The sequence below is a fragment of the Lycorma delicatula genome, chromosome 3 (assembly GCF_047948215.1).
Source record: "Lycorma delicatula isolate Av1 chromosome 3, ASM4794821v1, whole genome shotgun sequence".
NCBI classification, from domain to species: domain Eukaryota; kingdom Metazoa; phylum Arthropoda; class Insecta; order Hemiptera; family Fulgoridae; genus Lycorma; species Lycorma delicatula.
Genome location: NC_134457.1, coordinates 82970205 through 82989715, shown reverse-complemented (window position 1 = coordinate 82989715; position 19511 = coordinate 82970205). Strand labels below are relative to the sequence as shown.

At 30.2% G+C, this 19511-nt stretch overlaps 1 protein-coding gene across 2 annotated transcripts; it reads right to left on the bottom strand.

Moving 5' to 3' along the window:
• Window positions 1–826: 826 nt before the first annotated feature.
• CCDC53 (Coiled-coil domain containing 53) lies at window positions 827–19163 on the bottom strand. 2 transcript variants are annotated; one of them, XM_075360088.1, is made up of 4 exons: window positions 18946–19163; window positions 11764–11928; window positions 6277–6432; window positions 827–1180 (listed from the first exon to the last, which is right to left on the bottom strand). In XM_075360088.1, the coding sequence occupies exons 1-4, from the start codon at window positions 19006–19008 to the stop codon at window positions 1022–1024; spliced, it is 543 nt and encodes a 180-aa protein (XP_075216203.1). In that variant the 5' UTR covers window positions 19009–19163; the 3' UTR covers window positions 827–1021. The 2 variants fall into 2 exon arrangements, with proteins under 2 accessions (XP_075216203.1, XP_075216204.1); XM_075360089.1 differs by having other exon boundaries at window positions 19128–19163.
• Between the last annotated feature and the right edge of the window lie 348 nt (window positions 19164–19511).

The window sequence follows — 19511 nt, the reverse complement described above, 5'->3', positions numbered from 1 at the left end:
GCAAGTAAATAACTAAGGAGTTGTAGAAGGACTCCATAAACTGGACTCTTCACTCTCAGAACTGTAATAAATCAAATTAACACAGCTGTTAAAGAAATAGAGAGAAGCCGCCAAGTTAAATTTATAAAACCATACAGATACCAATGTTATGCAAAACTATATATTAAAAAAAAGATTAAAATTAGTAAAAAAACTTGCATATGCAAACAGTTAATTACAATCAAGGTGATTTTGGTCTTTTATGGATGTAAACAAGAGCAGACAATTTTTCAATAGAAAACAATTGAAAGATCAAACTTAGACCCATTCCAATAGTTACATTAACGATCAAAATAATTATTAGAAAGTAGTTACAGAACTCTGTATTAATATACATACACCGACTGATTGGTAAACTTAACATCCCAGGTTGAAATTGCATTTTTTCATCAGCCATCATCTATCTGATTATCTTAACTAATGATAGAAAAACAAAAAGATGTCTAGGATTCTAAAAAAAAGAACCAAATGCCATTGTACTAAAGAATTTTCAATGTTTCCACCATTTACAGTTATACATGCTTCAGCCTAATTAATCCTAATTACATCAAATTTAATGATAAGAAATAACAACATACTGGAATTTCTAAAACACTGTATCCCTAAAAAGAGCTACTTTGGCAATACTTTTTATGCATTTTTTGACTAAAGTAGTACAAATTGTAGACAGATGCAGAAGTCTGTTATTAATCTCAAAACCTACTGCCATTTTAACTCGCTAAAAATCAATAGTTTTTTAACAGGATACTTATTCCTACAAGTACATTATAAAAGCATTAATCACAAAAAACATATTGATACGTTTATTATTTTACAAATACAGTTTAATATTTTTCAAATAAATATGTTGGTAATTGTAAAAAATGAACATCTTACAAATAATGCAATATCCTTTATAATATGAAATTAAATGAATAAAAAAGATACCACAATTGAAACAACAAAAAATTATATATGTACATTAAAAAAATATATATAAGGTTTATTGATCCAGCAGGTTAGGATCACAACCATCAAACCCCATCTCTAATTTCACAGCTTGAGCAGGAACACCTAACTGTAACATTTTAAAGTATTTTGCTAGTTCAGGATTTTGGCTGGCAGTAGTTGCAGCTGGCGATTGAGTTTCAATTCCAATGTCCTGTAAACCATTAAAATAAACAGAAAAGCAATTAAGAACTTAAATCTTCAATTAATTAATTTTTTTAAACAAATAGTAACAATTTTTTAAATATCCATATTATGATACAAGCTGATATGTAATATGAAGCAGTAACAGAATAGTGCAGATAGCACTTTCCTTTTCATGCAATAGGTAAAAATATGAAAGGTCCAGAGCCAGACAAATTTTATTTTAATGATGTTCCTTGATATTTTTTATCATGGGTTCTTAAAATGGGTTTAAATTAACACATTCTGATCACACAATTCACAGATGTGAGAAGGTTAGATACATTACTGAACCAACAAGGGATGAAGCTGCCTATGTGTTCCAAATCAGCAAAGCCAAATTAGATATGTGAATACTCTCAGAGTATTAATTAATATATCAATCTATCTATATAAAATAGAAGATGAGTTTATGTAAATATCAGTAATGATCATCTGGATTTTAATATTTCTTGACAGTTTGAATCCAAACCTACAAACATCTTGGAAATGAAATTCTGTAAGTGTAAGAGCATGAAAATCTTGTCTTTATATATTTACTTAACTATGGTTGTAGAATTTTTGCAGATAAAAATTGCCACATATGCCAGACAAGCAAAATCATACACTTAATGTTTTCAATGGAAAAAATTGGAATCTTTTACTTTGTTCTTGTTCATGGAGCACATATCTATAGTAATTATACATTTTGTTCATTGTATTTTTTTTTCAATATATAACTTTTAGTATCGTTTCCATATTTGTTGATGTGGTAACAGACATTCTTGGCATTATAATGACACAATCGTGTATATGTACAATGTCACTTGTACTCACATAAACAAAATCTTTTATCATCAGATTCTTTGCGTTGGAGGTATTAAACAACAGCTGCAGTTTTATGTACTGTAAATATTTATTATGCCTACTTTGAGAGCCACTTAAGATATGCTTTTGTAAAATGTGGTACAGCTGTTTGTGATTTGTCAAAATATTTGTGCAATATTCTTTATAATATGAAATTAAAGGAATAAAACACATAACACAATTGAAACAACAACAAATATAACTGCCCAAAAGTGTGCATTTTGAGTAATAATCAGGTTCGTTCAAAGATATATTTTCAAATGAACATAATATTTACATTTCCTTTAAAGTATGCACATATTCATGAAATATTATATGAACCAGAACCCTTATTCACTGAAATCCATATCAGGTTACAACTTTTTCCACAATAGATTTTACACCCCTCTTTACACATTTGAAGAATTTGGAAAACTGTTTGACAGTGAATTTAATGGCTCAAGAAGTGGTCAGAAAAAGCTCAATATTTGATTTCCTTCATAAAAATTAGTGCGAAGCAGAAGACATGGATCTAACCATAACATGTGAAAAGGAACAAACTACCTCACGAGACCTTAGATGATCTTATATAAAGAACATTTTTAACAAAGATGGGAATTAAAAAGAAACTTTTAGTTATTGAGAAGAAACATAATCCTAGGTTACAAAAAAACATTAAAAAACTTCCTGTTAACTAGACTTTAAACAAATGTGTGTATGACATCAAGTATTGTTGGAGATAGACTTAAAAAGTGGAACCAACACTTATTTTTAGAAAACAGAAAACTTCTACTCTAACAAAAGTATAATATGCCAACTGTCAAGTCCATCAAAATTTAAATTTAACAAAGACTAATTTTATCTTCTACCTACAAACTTCATGAGCATGTTGTAGCCTATACATAAAGTTGGCTTAGAAGTTCAGTATCAGTATCAAAAACAAAAAATTATTTTCTACATCAATATACCAAATTCTATTGCAATTTTCTTATTACACGCAATAAAATTTTTGAACAATGCAAGGAAGAATGTAACAGCAGGCAATATCAAAGTTCTTTAGCACAACTTGCAGACACTAATTTGCTAGCAGTCTGGAGAAAGAACAAAACCACTCTGAGTAATGGGCTTCCCATTCTCAGAATGGTTTAAGCATTTCAATGTGAAATCACTTGGAAATGAGTTATGAAAATGAATTGAAAATACTTTGAAACACATAAGCAGAAGAAAGTCCCAAAGAATATACTGAACAAGATTTTAAAATGATGAAATCACTTTTCTGACACTGAAGGAGACTACAAGAACCACTGAAAACTCTTTCACAATTTTACTGCTACAAAGAGATGCTAATTGGTATGTTATAATGCTGTACAGCAAGACAGAAATAATTTATTTTATAGAAAAAAAATACTAATTATAAATGAAAATCAAAAAATCCCTTTTGGCATGCCAGAAGGCGGAGGTAGATTTCACTGGTGCTAAGTAGGGGATAAAAAAGATTTCTACCTTAAGGTTAAGAAAAATTTCAAATTCATTCAATACAATACGTTGTTGTATTTGCTCAATATGAATATATATATATATATATATGTTTTTTTCTAAAATCGATCCTTTTGAGAATCATATTCCAATGCACTACACAAATTATATTAATCCACTCAACCTTAGTACAGAATAATAAAATAGCATGATACCTACCTTATTCCATAATTCAAGCAAGAGCACTTTCGCGAGTCCCTCGCATCATCAATTGCTCTAAATAAATTTTCAAATCATTCATACCAAATTACACATTAAAAATCCTATACTATACATAAGATTTAAAATTTTAAATTGTTAAAAGATCTTTTACCGAATTAAAATCAAAACAGAAATTAAAGCTAAAAATTTTTGAATTCAAACATTTTTTAAAATTTTAATTAAAAATTGCATATATATAAAAAGTATACGAAGTCATTTAATAAAATAAAATTAAAAAGTCAAAATTAAAATCAATAATAAAAACAAAATAGAAATCCATGTGGACTAGCTAGCCAAAGTTATCTTTTTTTTTAACAATTTTAAATCTTATGTTTAGTATACAATTTTTAATTTTAATGTGTAATTTGGTATGAATGATTTGAAAAATTATATACAGCAACTGATGATGATGCAAGGGAATTGCGAAAGCGTTCTTGCTTCAATTATGAAATAAGGTAAGTGTCATCCTATTTTATTTTATTTTATTATTATGTACTTATATTGATAGGATTAATATAATACATAAACTTTTAAACTGACAGTGGTTTTGGGGTCTGGGGAATGTGGAACGTGAAGATATGTCAAAATTTTCCAGAAGTTGAATCATAGTATCTATTACAATAGGTAGCTTTCTTATGAAATTTATCTAAAAGTGCTGTAAATAAATACGAGGTTTAATAAAAAATATGCAGAATTTTTAAATTCCCGGGCTGTATAAATACAATTGTCACAATTCTTTTGTTGTTATGTTGGTACACTTCTCTCTAACATATGTTTACATTGGTAGCCATATTGGATGCTTGGTTTATTGTTGGCTGTTGAAAAGTAACATGTCTTTGGTATGGTTGGCGATTTTTAACTTGTGGTAAAAATGGAACAAAGAATTTGCAGCATTAAATTTTAATTTAAGAATGGAATAAAGTGCAGCACCGCACTGGAAATGTTAAATGTTGCTTTTGGCAATTCTTCTATGAATAAAACGAGCTATATTTGAACTACAACTTGTATTTAAAAAAAATTAATAAACGTAATCATTTATAATGATAATTTGTTTCAGATGAACTACCCATCTTGCTTTAATATTGACTATTAAAGTAGAAGATAGAGGTAATAGCAATAGAACATTGAAAATATGTTTTATATTATGCTAATATGTTTTATATTATATTATGTATAATGTGCATTAAATAATGAAAAACGTTTCTTTTCGTTAAGAACGAGTTGGAAAGTATTTTTAATCATTTTTTTTGTAATAAAATCTAATAAAATAATAAACCATAAAAATTTTAATTAAAAATATATTAATTTCACCTTCACGAAAGGCAAATAATCTTAATTGTATTAGAAGACATATCAGTTTTTTTTACAATTTATAATTTCATAAATAGAAAACTACAGTTTTATTCTTTTTATAAAGAAGTGGTTTACCTTGAAGAGTATGTAAACTAAATACCTAAGTAAGCCTAACTTTTAAATTGAAATTCCTGACATTGTCATTTAAGGAAAACAAGAGATAACTACACATTTAATCAATGAATAATCCACACATAAAAATAAATATGTAAATACCTTGCTATATTTTATAGTTATCAATAATTATATCTTTTGTCCTTAAAAACCTTGTACATATTTGAAATGTTAACTTTACAGTGGCATAGTTGGTTATATTTCTTAATCCTTGAAATGAGGCAAAATACTGTTTTCAACATGTAGATGTTATCTAGTCCTATAATTGTAATCTTGAAAATGTTGAGTGATATGTAATTTGCCCATGATCCTTTTTATGAAGTACTCATTAAAAGTACCCATTAAAGTATCTTATACTTTAATTGATCCTCTTTTACGTGCAATGCATTTTTGTATGTAGCAAAAGAGAATAACCAGTAGTTCTGATAATTTACTTTTTTTTTTAAATTTACTAATTTCTCAAAATAATAATTTTGAGATTAAAATAATTTTCTCATAACAGATATTTGTATGTTCAATTCAATATCTGGTTATTACATAAACCTTTAAAATTGCATTAATGGATTAGGAACTTACATATATAAATATAAGGAAGCTCTAAAAATGTATATTTAAATTAACTGATGAACCCTTTTTGGTATAAAGAATATGGAATACTTAAGTGATAAAATGGAATATGCACTAATAGTTATCACAGTAGAACTGTACAATTTTAATTCTAATCAATATTTACGCTAATATATGTAGTTTGATTAAATGAAAATGCATGTATCACTCACCATCACAAACATCTGCAGGGTGTATTCTTCTATTAACTATTTGTAGCTTGAACATTTGTTGAATAAAATAAGATTACATTAATACTAAGAATTCAAATGGTATATTTTCACTTTCACATAAATTACATTATACAGTTAAGATTCTTAAAAATATATATTGATTATGTCTAGAACAATTTTAATATTAAAAACAGCAAGAATTAATATGCATGCATCATTCAAAAACATTTTAATAATATACATTCAAATAAATACACACCGTGACTTTATCTATTACATCAGGACTGGATTTATCTTCTGTTCCAGATGGTTGAGATGAGGAGGGAGGCACATTATTGGTTGTACTTAAATTAGTAATATTTACATTGGTACTTGATTCAACCTCATTAACTTCAAGGCCTGGAATTGAATTCAGCTAGAACAAAAAAACACAAGGAAAGGAAATTCTATTATATTCTAAATCATAAAAGTTTTTTTTTTTTGTCTTCAGTTATTTGACTGGTTTGATGCAGCTCTCCAAGATTCCCTATTTAGTTTCATTTCAGTATACCCTCTACATCCTACATCACTAACAATTTGTTTTACATATTCCAAACGTGGCCTGCCTACACAATTTTTTCCTTCAACCTGCCCTTCCAATATTAAAGCGACTATTCCAGGATGCCTTAGTATGTGGTCTATAAGTCTGTCTCTTCTTTTAACTATATTTTTCCAAATGTTTCTTTCTTCATCTATTTGCCGCAATACCTCTTCATTTGTCACTTTATCCACCCATCTGATTTTTAACATTCTCCTATAGCACCACATTTCAAAGCTTCTAATCTTTTCTTCTCAGATACTCTGATTGTCCAAGTTTCACTTCCATATAAAACGACACTCCAAACATACACTTTCAAAAATCTTTTCCTGACATTTAAATTAATTTTTGATGTAAACAAATTATATTTCTTACTGAAGGCTCGTTTAGCTTGTGCTATTCGGCATTTTATATCACTCCTGCTTCGTCCATCTTTAGTAATTCTACTTCCCAAATAACAAAATTCTTCTACCTCCATAATCTTTTCTCCTCCTATTTTCACATTCATTGGTCCATCTTTGTTATTTCTACTACAATTCACTTTTGTTTTGTTCTTGTTTATTTTCATGCGATAGTTCTTGCGTAGGACTATGCCGTTCATTGTTTCTTCTAAATCCTTTTTACTCTCGGCTAGAATTACTATATCATCAGCAAATCGTAGCATCTTTATCTTTTCACCTTGTACTGTTACTCCAAATCTAAATTGTTCTTTAACATCATTAACTGCTAGTTCCATGTAAAGATTAAAATGTAACGGGGATAGGGAACATCCTTGTCGGACTCCCTTTCTTATTACGGCTTCTTTCTTATGTTCTTCAATTATTACTGTTGCTGTTTGGTTCCTGTACATGTTAGCAATTGTTCTTCTATCTCTGTATTTGAACCCTAATTTTTTTAAAATGCTGAACATTTTATTCCAGTCTACGTTATCGAATGCCTTTTCTAGGTCTATAAACGCCAAGTATGTTGGTTTGTTTTTCTTTAATCTTCCTTCTACTATTAATCTGAGGCCTAAAATTGCTTCCCTTGTCCCTATACTTTTCCTGAAACCAAATTGGTCTTCTCCTAACACTTCTTCCACTCTTCTCTCAATTCTTCTGTATATAATTCTAGTTAAGATTTTTGATGCATGACTAATTAAACTAATTGTTCTGTATTCTTCACATTTATCTGCCCCTGCTTTCTTTGGTATCATGACTATAACACTTTTTTTGAAGTCTGACGGAAATTCCCCTTTTTCATAAATATTACACACCAGTCTATATAATCTATCAATCGCTACCTCACCTGCACTGCGCAGTAATTCTACAGGTATTCCGTCTATTCCAGAAGCCTTTCTGCCATTTAAATCTTTTAATGCTCTCTTAAATTCAGATCTCAGTATTGTTTCTCCCATTTCATCCTCCTCAACTTCCTCTTCTTCCTCTATAACACCATTTTCTAATTCATTTCCTCCGTATAACTCTTCAATATATTCCACCCATCTATCGACTTTACCTTTCGTATTATATATTGGTGTACCATCTTTGTTTAACACATTACTAGATTTTAATTTATGTACCCCAAAATTTTCCTTAACTTTCCTGTATGCTCCGTCTATTTTACCAATGTTCATTTCTCTTTCCACTTCTGAACACTTTTCTTTAATCCACTCTTCTTTCGCCAGTTTGCACTTCCTGTTTATAGCATTTCTTAATTGCCGATTGTTCCTTTTACTTTCTTCATCACTAGCATTCTTATATTTTCTACATTCATCCATCAGCTGCAATATATCGTCTGAAACCCAAGGTTTTCTACCAGTTCTCTTGATTCCGCTTAAGTTTGCTTCTGCTGATTTAAGAATTTCCTTTTTAACATTCTCCCATTCTTCTTCTACATTTTCTACCTTATCTTTTTTACTCAGACCTCTTGCGATGTCCTCCTCAAAAATCTTCTTTAGCTCCTCTTCCTCAAGCTTCTCTATATTCCACCGATTCATCTGACACCTTTTCTTCAGGTTTTTAAACCCCAATCTACATTTCATTATCACCAAATTATGGTCTCTATCAATGTCTGCTCCAGGGTAAGTTTTGCAGTCAACGAGTTGATTTCTAAATCTTTGCTTAACCATGATATAATCTATCTGATACCTTGCAGTATCGCCTGCCTTTTTCCAAGTGTATATTCTTCTATTATGATTTTTAAATTGGGTGTTGGCAATTACAAAATTATACTTCGTGCAAAACTCTATAAGTCGGTCCCCTCTTTAATTCCTTTTGCTCAGCCCATATTCCCCCACTATATTTCCTTCCTTGCCTTTTCCAATGCTTGCATTCCAATCTCCAACTATTATTAAATTTTCATCTCCTTTTACGTGTTTAATTGCTTCATCAATCTCTTCGTATACATACTCTACCTCATCATCATCATGGGCGCTTGTAGGCATATAGACGTTAACAATCGTTGTCGGTTTAGGTTTTGATTTTATCCTTACAATGATTCTATCGCTATGCGTTTTGAAATACTCTACTCTCTTCCCTATCTTCTTGTTCATTATGAAACCTACTCCTGCCTGCCCATTATTTGAAGCTGAGTTAATTACTCTAAAATCACCTGACCAAAAGTCGCCTTCCTCTTCCTACCGAACCTCACTAATTCCTACTATATCCACATTTATCCTATTCATTTCCCTTTTTAAGTTTTCTAGTCTACCAACCTTTTTTAAGCTTCATCATAAAACTAAAGATATTTATTCTTTCAAAAAGAACACATTACAAATACAGTTTTGCATTACACAAGCACACATGCATGTAATGCATAAACTAATGATTTAGAAATTTTAAGCTAAATAAATAACTCATGAAAGTTATTCTTCCAATGTAGCCTACCTACCATTTAAATGAACAGTAAAGTACATTACTAGAATCATGATTAAGCAGCCTAGTATCTATAAAAAAAGCCTACTACACACACTTTGTAGCTATGCTTCATTTTGTTATAGGCCATAATAAATGGACTGTATAATAATTCAAAACAAGTTCTGTCCATAGTAAGATTAGAATATACTTCTTCTTTTTATAGGTTCTACAGTCATGAAAATTATAACAGGAATCTTTTTTTATTGAATATTTATACTAAAAAACAGTTTGGAAGAAGGCCAAAAATGTTTTGGAATGGCATTGCTAACAATCCCTTCATGGAATTAATGGAAGTACAGAGAAGATCGATACATTTTCAAAGCTATATAAATGTCTAACTTGAGAAATGAGTTCTAAAATCTGGCTCCATCTATATACAGTTTTTATTTCATGATTTTACTACTTCATAACATACTTTATGTTCAATTTATTACACATTAAAGTAAGTTAGTAATAATAATTTATTATAAAAGGTGAGGAACTTAAAATCGAACTGCTACAGACTAAACACAGTTGCGACATGCAACATTTTATGAATGAAATGAAAATATGAATTTAATTAAACTCTGTAATTACATTAGTAAAATTTACATATTTACCACATCTTTACAAAAGGTGTTTGAAGTGGTGTGCAGTGATGCATTTTGTGCCTAAGTGACCAGACCCTTACAAAAATGGTTGCTTTCAATGCCGTTGACTTCTTCAGTTCATCAATAGTAAATTAACATGCCTCATCTGACATGAAATACAACATCGGGTCAATCTGTCCATCAACAATGTTTTTGAGAAGCCAGTCATAATAATCAAGATGTTTTGGTTTGTCTGATTTATGTTGTAACATAATATGATTTCAAATTTAAATCATGAAGAATCTTATGACAAGACGTGCATTTTACATCACTTAGTAGTGATTACATAGTATAGTTTTTTGGATGGGCAGAAGTTCTTTGAATATTGGTTATGGCTTCTGGAGTCCTAATCGAAGGTTGCCTATTTTGTTTTGTTTGAAACCGCTCTGGGTTATATCCGATTTTTTTTACCAAATCATGTATGCTACTCTTTGCTGGGATACTGACATTTAGAAATTTTTACGTTAAGTTTCCAGTATAAGAACCTTTTCCTTGACTGAATAAGGCATTTTAGAAAAAACACAATTCCAAAGAAGGAAACTTAATTGCACTGAAGCAGTAACAGTTAACAAATAACAGTAGATGAGAGTAGTAGCACAACCAATAGTAGCAGCGATGTTAATGGGGGTTAAACGTGACACTCAAATAATTGCAGTTTGAATTGGCTCAGCTCAGTTTTAAGTTGCCTACCCAGTAATATATGTGAATTGAACTGCGGTTCTGCAACATCATAAACAGATAATTAATAATTGTGCTAATTCACTAACTATGATTGGTGTGACTTAATTGGTTGTTTAAATCAGGTAACCAGTAAATCAGTCTCAATCAAATTGAGATCAAATCTCTCTCATGCAGAATATTATATAACAGTAACTTAATTAAATAATATATACTTTCTAAATAAATTAATCACTTACAAATATAAAATGAATCCTGTTAAGTAGTTGAGATATTTTTAATAAGCGTGTTCTTGTTAAAAGTTAGTTCATCTCTAACAGCTATGAAAAGTATTAAGATTAAAATGACAAACTAATCATCACAGAGAGATTCAAAGTTTCATTCTGTAATTTTCCTACAACAATAGAATCAGTAATCAAGGCACCTGGGGTTGTACTTGTTATTAGGTTTCTTAAATTAGGGCTTACAAACTCCTAAACAACATTATCATAATTTTCAACTGATTCACAATCTTATGGAAGTGTTTGTACCATTTATAAATAATCTGCTACTGATGATAGTCACAGAAGCCTTTAGGAATATTTCTACCACATTAGGATTACTAATCTAATTTTTTACGTGTTATTGGCAAAGAAGGTTTTTCATCAGGACATTTCTAGCAGAGGAAATTAAAAACAAATATTTTTATAAAACCCATATATACTGCATAATAAATGTAATTAATGGCATATTACTATAAGATATCTGGTAAATAGTTAAACTGTAATTTATTTTGATTAAAATATTTTCACAGCCATATTATCTACTTAATTTATTAATTTACTTTTTGTTGCAAGAATTCTATTTTTCCATTTTTTAATGGCAAATAGTTCATCAATTAAAATTTTAATTTTTTATAAACAGGTTTTAAAAAATCCAATGAGATGCTAATTTTAATGTAAAGTTAAAAAAATAAATAACTTTACTTTTGTTTCAATTATGCAGAGTTCAGCTTCCAATTTTTGCATCTTCATTTCAAAATTGTGTAATCTGCTTTCACATGACTGTGCAAAATTATTTAGGAATGATACAGTTGTAATGATAAAGTCATTCAAAAATGTTAATAATCGCTTCTTATTTATTTGTGGCACCTAGAATCAGAGTACAGAATAACAAATACTTAAAATGAAAACAATAATTACAATAATAATATTAATATAAAAAAGCACCAAATATCAAAACTTAAGTATAACAAAATTTAAAGTTTTCAACATAAAAACTACAAGTATATGGTAGAAAATGAATTAAAAATAATATTTTAAGCCCAACTCATTGTTTAAAGTCTAGAAGTAGTCTCAATTAAAAATATAATTGAATGTATTTTAAATGAAAGAAAATCTGTAATTTATCCCTGCTATGTCAAATTTCTGTCCAAGTAGGCACAACAAAATTTACAAAATTTACACCAGTATTCATGCTGGTAAAACTGATATCTATTTACAATCATACCATTTACAATTTACAAAATTTCATCCATTTAATTTTTTTTTTCTAGCTTGTTTCTTCAGTTCTATCTCACCAATTTTGATGTAATATTTTTTAAATGAATGCTGCTGATTTTATATTATTATATAAGTCAAAAACTAAAAAAAATATAAACTTTAAAATGCAAACCTTTGCTGCAGTAAGACTATACATTTTTAGTCAGAAAGCAGGGATTGTGTATCTCTGCTATCAGACATTGATTAATTTGATGTTATCGCTGAATTAAACCATCTATTTTTAACAAAATACAAATGTGTATACTCATAGTGCCAATCAGATGAACTGAATAACTTCTTAATTTATTTTTCATAATAATCAACTGATTAATAATACTTATTCCTCCATTTAGATTGTTTTTGGTTATTCTATTAACAATTCGCATAAAAATTGTGCTGACCAGTTTAAAATAAAATAACTTATCTTGTAAAGAGATTCCTCACAACCTATTCTATTCTTGAACATCTGGTGGCTAACTAGATGCCACATAATAATGTAAGGTTAATTAATCATTGTAATATGACATATTAACTTCTAGTGAACATAAAGCAACTGATTTGATAATTAATGGCTATTTTTAATATAGTCTGTTATTCAAAGTTATACCTTTCCCTTTAAAAAAGCCATTTTTAGGACAAAAGTAAAAAGTTTTGGGCAATATATTTGAAGTATAACAACATAATGTCACTAGTTTCTTTCAATGCGAGTGTAAAATTATCTCTAGGATATACACTTTCAAATCTCTGGAGAGCCATATCATTCTAAAAGTTCCCTTTACTCCAAGATAAGTCTCTCCTCCCTCCAATGGTCAGTTGCATGTTCTAGCCATTGCAAAATCAACTCAGGTTCAATTAAAAAAAAAAAAAAAAAAAATTAAATCTGCAAAAGGTATAATATTTCTATTAACCAAGTTGATAAATAATTGTAACAGTTATGAAAAATCTTTTGAAACAATTCCCAAAAATATTCTTGAAGAAGAAATTATGGCACAGAAAGAAAGAAACCAAATCTCTTAAATTTGTAATTTTGTTCAAACATGAACAAACTGAATAATAATGTTTTAATAATTCTTCAAATCTGAAATTTCTGTTGCAGTTTTGAATCTGCAGATAGAATATACTCATTACACTAGTGTATTGCAATGTATCCAAAAAGCAATTGTGGTGGGGATGTTTGTGCATGCATTGCAATCTATTATTTTATATCTTAATTTAGCCTTAGGCAAATAAAAGTTGACATCTGTGTTGAAGTGTGATGAGAGTGTGAGTAATCATGATGTTAAAAAGACATTTTTAAATACCCAATACATCGGTTCTACTGAATACCACATCTTTTTGTATATATGAAAGAACAATCTCATAATGTAACGTGTCTCCAATCTCAGATTACTTTTAATGCATGTTGTTTAAGCAAAACATTTTCAAGATTTAAAAATATAAAGACATTATAAATTCCACATTCAAAAAAGTAGAGCTGGATGTAACAAGGCCTAATATCTAATTATGAGACTTAATTATGTGATTCTGAATGACACTGTATTTAAATGAAGTATCCAGTTTTCAGACTCTCAAGTAATTGAGATAATTATTTGCTTAAATTTGCATTTTCTAGCAACTAAAAAATGTAATTATGAGAGATTCATTTAAATGGGCTATGTTTCAATATTACCTACATAACTACAATGGAAATTATTTGAATGAATCTGATTTTCAAGAGATTTCTACAATATTGAAATACCATGGATTTTTCCAATTTTATTTTCAGGTACCGAACAATTTTTTCTGCAAAAATTGGACTGAATCGTTCAATTGCTGTTACACACATGGTATTTTTCCTGATGTAAGAAGTATGCAGATAGTTAGGTGGATTTCCCCCAATCAGCATATTACACAGTTTCTTTCTGGACATGGTGCTTTTTGAGATAGGTTGGCCAGATTTGATTTGATTAATTCAGGCTTGGGTCTAGAGTGTAGAGACATTGATGATGTGCGTACGTCTTATATGTCTGCTCCAGGTACAAAGTGAACGTACCAAAGTAGCTAGAGAGCTACTTCGGTACGTTCAACTTACGAGGATCAATTCTGGTTTTGATCAGCAAATTAACTGGAAAACCAAAAGGGAATGGAACATAGTCCCTGGCTTCCTTAGATTCTTAGATCTGTAGAGAATGGCTGAAGGGTTCTAATGCCTTTATAGATGGAATAGCAACCTGGGTGGCTTAATTTGCCAAGATAGGCATTTTGGTATCGATTCTTGGTTAGCTGAAATATTCAGGATGAGAATGATGTGTAGAGAACTCTGTGATGAAGCTTCAGTGAGGAGGAATGAAGACATTGACCTTGCTCTCAAAAGTGGGCCAGAGCAGAGAAAAATAGGTTATTATATTTTCATTAGAGGCTTATTAAATTTGTGAGTCGATTTCTTGAATTTTAAGTAAATCAAGAGGACTTTGACTAAATTGAATTGTAGGACAAAATTGTTGTGATCATCACTTGTTTTGTTAGTATGACGATAATATTTTTTGTGTTTAAAGAATCAATCAAGTAATGATCTGAGTGCATAATCTAATTGAAATGAAACGTAGGAAGAGTTTTTGTGTGAAAACTTTAGTTAAAGAAGATTGTGCTTCCATGAATCGGTTAATTTGATAGTTGAGGGTTGTAGTAGATGGTCGTGGTTGGAAGAGGCCATACGAAGGCCACAGTAGGTTGTGTAAATACATTGAAAATGTTTGCAAAGACATTTGCATCACTGGCATCCTGACAGAAGTCAAACTGATGACTGTGTTATGTTATCAAGTTTACAGGGTCTAAAAAGTGACTTCTAGTAAAGTCCATTAGGGCTAGGAACAGAGGGAGTGGTGTGGTGACCAAGATGGTCACAAGGTGAAGGGGTCTTCCCCTACGGGGATCAGGATGGTATTCATGCACAGCAGCCACGTATTCTCTATGTATACCAATACTGGTATTCACTGTGTCTTCCTCTATGGGGATCAGGATGATCCAAGTGGGGGAACTTCATTGACAGGTCAGGGACACTGGCAAAACATTTGTGTTTCACAGTCTGAATTGGTTACTCCAAGTGTTTCAGTTATGACATTATAGAGTAGCTTGAACTGGTATTATAGCAATGTTATTAACCTGATAGGTGAACTGTAGCCAGTTCTTTTACAATAACCTTAATTTAGATGAATCTTAAGTTCCTTCTTTAAATAGGGTGGGCCAAAAGTCACTTCTCAATTTTTTTTTTAATAAAATATTACAAATTAACTCAAACCTAATTTTTTTATCTTTAAATTAAATTCACTAAGAATAATTTATGAATATGTTTTGAAAATAATATTTTTTAAATGCTGACCTCTGATGCATTCACAAATCTAGGCTCTTTTTTAACACATTTTGAACTGTTAAAATCATTGTTTCTTCCAGTACTGCCGCTATTTTGAATGAATGTTGTTTATTAGTTCTTCTAAATATCGTGACTTACTTACATAATCCTTTTCTTTCAAATAGCCCCAAACAAAAAAAAAATTAGGAGTCATCAAATCCAGTGCCTTCAAGACCAACAAAAATCTAAACTTTTTGTGGCTGTACATGATGGTCATATGTAACTTGGGGATTGGCAGTACTCCAAAACGAGCACTTTATTTGTTAACATAGCCACTAAGGTGGAAATGGACTTCATCATTCATTCACATATTAGGGATAAAGGAATTATCAGTGTTGATAAACTACCAGCAGTATTCCAGGCATAATAAGTAGTTGTTCAAGGCAATTTTATAGGCAAATTGGGTTTTGTAAGAAAAAGGTTTAAATCCTTGTGTAATATTCTGTGCAATGATGTACGATTAATGCCTGACTGAGTGGAACGTTTTTGTGTTGACATTGTGGCATCCTCCGATACACTGTTCCTTAGAAACTCTACTTTTTTCATTATGTCCGGAAGATCTTGGTCTTCCTGATCTTCTGGCATCTCCCACCGATCTAGTCTGTTCAAATCTCAAAACCACTGCACGAATGACTGTGCCATATAAGTTACAGAGATATTCATTTTGAAAAGTGCCAATATCTTCACTGTGACTGCAGGGATGGTTTCACTATTGGAATACGGGTGGCTATTACGATTTCCTTCATGAAAGAGACATACTTTCTCATCCTCTGCCCTCAGTATGATAGTAATATCTTTTGTAGATGTACCTGCAAAAGGACACTTCACCCTAGGGACGGAGGTGAGTCTTCTGCTGAGTATTACAGGATTTTCTTCCTTTATTAGTATTTCAATATCCTCAGGGCGAGAACAAAGACTGTATACATTCCACTGATTAATAATTGCAGCCATAGGAAAAACCTAATAAAAAACCTTATAAAAAAAAATCTATGTATAATCTATTTATCAAATACAATCCGGTTTTTCAAGAAAAACATTAGAACTGAAAGTTACAATGAAGAATTCTCTAACCTCTTAAAAAACTTTGATGAAAAACATGGAGTACATCCAACAGTGCCTGAGACCAGTTATTACAAATGTAACCAAGCTACCTTCTCAAATTACAGTAATACATAATATTGTAAAAGAAATATTTGATATGGCTTAGAAGAAAGCAGCATTCTATACAGTTATACTACATTTTTTACTAAATCAAATACTATGGCAAAATAAATAATAAAATCATAAACAAATTGAATTATTACATACACTACTTTCAAAACCTATTTCAAAAGTCACCAACAACAAAGTACAACACCCAAGTATACAAGGTCTGTAAATAAAGTAATGAGACTGATTAAGAAAAACTTTTTATTTACAATCAAATTACACATGGACTCTATCACCTTTGAAATAGTTCCCTTGGGAAGCCATGCAATGCTTCAAACAGTTTTCCCGCTCTTCATAGCAGTGTTAGAACTCAGAAACCAGAATACACTTCAGATGGCCAGTTACATTTTTTTAATGTTTTCTACTGTTCCAAAATGGTGTCCTTTGAGGTGTTTTTCTAAAGTCGGGAAAGGAAAAGTCGTAGGGCATCAAGTCAAGTGAATAAGGTGGTTGAGGAACTACAGGAATGTTTTTCTTTGCCTAAACCTCATTAACTGAGGGTGCAGTGTGACACAGTACATTGTCATGATGGCTGGTCTCATGCGGGCAACTCTTTTCCATAGTCTTTCAAAAATTTCAGGGTAAACATATTGATTTACAGTCTGCCCTTTACACAAAAACTCCTTATGGACAATGCCATTACTATTGAAGAAACAAATTAGCATGGTTTTTATTTTTGATTTGCTCATTTTAGCTTTTTTGGGATGTGGTGAGTTTGAAGTGTGCCACTCCTTGTTTTAGTGTCTTGTTTCTAGGTCGTACTCAAATATCCAAGATTCATCACCAACAACAAAATCCTAATCTTTTAGAAAATTAGGATCAGTTTCAATTTGGCCTAGAAGTTGGCGGCGCACTTACACCCTGTTGTTTTTCTGATCAACATTTTTGTAACACACAACAAAAACTCATTTCATGAAAGGTTTGTTTACATCTCACGTGGCAACAAGACTAAAAATATTAATACCTAATATGAATCAGCTGTTCATATTACCATGTTTACTAGTAACTTTGCAGTGTTTCCACTTTGGCTGCTAAAATAAACTAGTCTCATTACTTTATTTACAGACCTCATATTTCTAAACTGTTTAAACTTGCGTGGTCTTTCTCTTCATAAACTAAACAGGGCACTAAGATCTTCAAGCTGAAACCAGATAAGGAAGATCTAAAAACTTAACAAGTACTCTTTGATTAAACATTCCCTTTTCTTATTCCTTTAAAAAAAAGGCAACTTCCAACATAGATTGCATTTTGTGTGACATAAATAAAGCACAGGGGAAAATCCCAAAAAAGGCAACTGTCTTTGTAACAACCTGTATTTAATCAAGGACAGTTATACATAGTTTTGTCAGAGGCATGTTAATTTTAAGGAGTAATGGTACAAACAGAATACCTACCACAATTGCACCTAAAATATTGTATACAAAGAATTTTGCAAGAACCAGAATCAATAATTTTTTAATAATAGATTCAAAACTTCAGTCTTGGAATAACATATAAATTAATTAATTAATAGCTACTATAAAGCTGAATTCAAAGAAACACTCATATCATTTAATTTCCCTTAACATTACTGTTATCAGCAAAAGGCAATAGAATACCATAAGAAAGTTCCTTCTATGCATTGTTAATGTATAATAAAAAAATAAGTGGCCTTACTTCCCAGTACTGAATCATTCTTAAATTCTGATAGGAGAGAAAAGAAATTTTACAGGGCTTCCATGTAGGTCACACACCACCAATTAATAAATCTTTTTAAAAACTGGGCCAATAAAGTATGAGCTCATCTGTGACTCTTGGCCTGCAGCAGAAGAAAATATAGCCAAAATGAAGATTTAGTTTTAAAATAAAAGAATATTCTCAGCTATCATTTTTATTTTGTTTGAAAAATAATTTGGTTTTGTTAAAGAAAAAACATATCACGGAATACGTAACACGGTAGTGCGACATGAATGGAATAAAATATTTCAGAAAGTAATTTTTTGGATTATTCTTCAAAAATCTGATGGTAATAATCAGATTACATAACTTACCTCAGCTAAATCTACACCAGATCCTATACTATTTAATTTGTCCAAATTGAATTTATTAGACATACTGGGTACAAATCAATAGCACTGGCTGTCTAATAATTTATTAACATATTTAATCCACTAAATATGAACAAATTATGCTAAATTTGTAACTAAACATAACAACCAACTAAAAACCTAACCTCACTAAATGACAGTTTCATATTTACGTTGACACGCTTTCAGCTGAAATATTAGATCAGCTGACAATTGAAGGCGCGAACAAAAACTTTAAAAATTACTCTTGTTATTAAGCTTTTGAAACAAAATGTGATTTTTTTTAACGGAATGCGTAAAAAAATATAATATCAAATTATAAAGCACAACAATAAATCAGAATTACATATATATATATATATATATATATATATATATATATATATATATATATATATATATATATATATATTGCAAGATGAACTTTGGGATTATACTACGCACTTTATAATCCCAAAGTTCATCTTGCAATTTTTTTTTTCACGTTATTAGTTTTATTAGCTATTTGAATTTTAATTTTTTTAAAAATA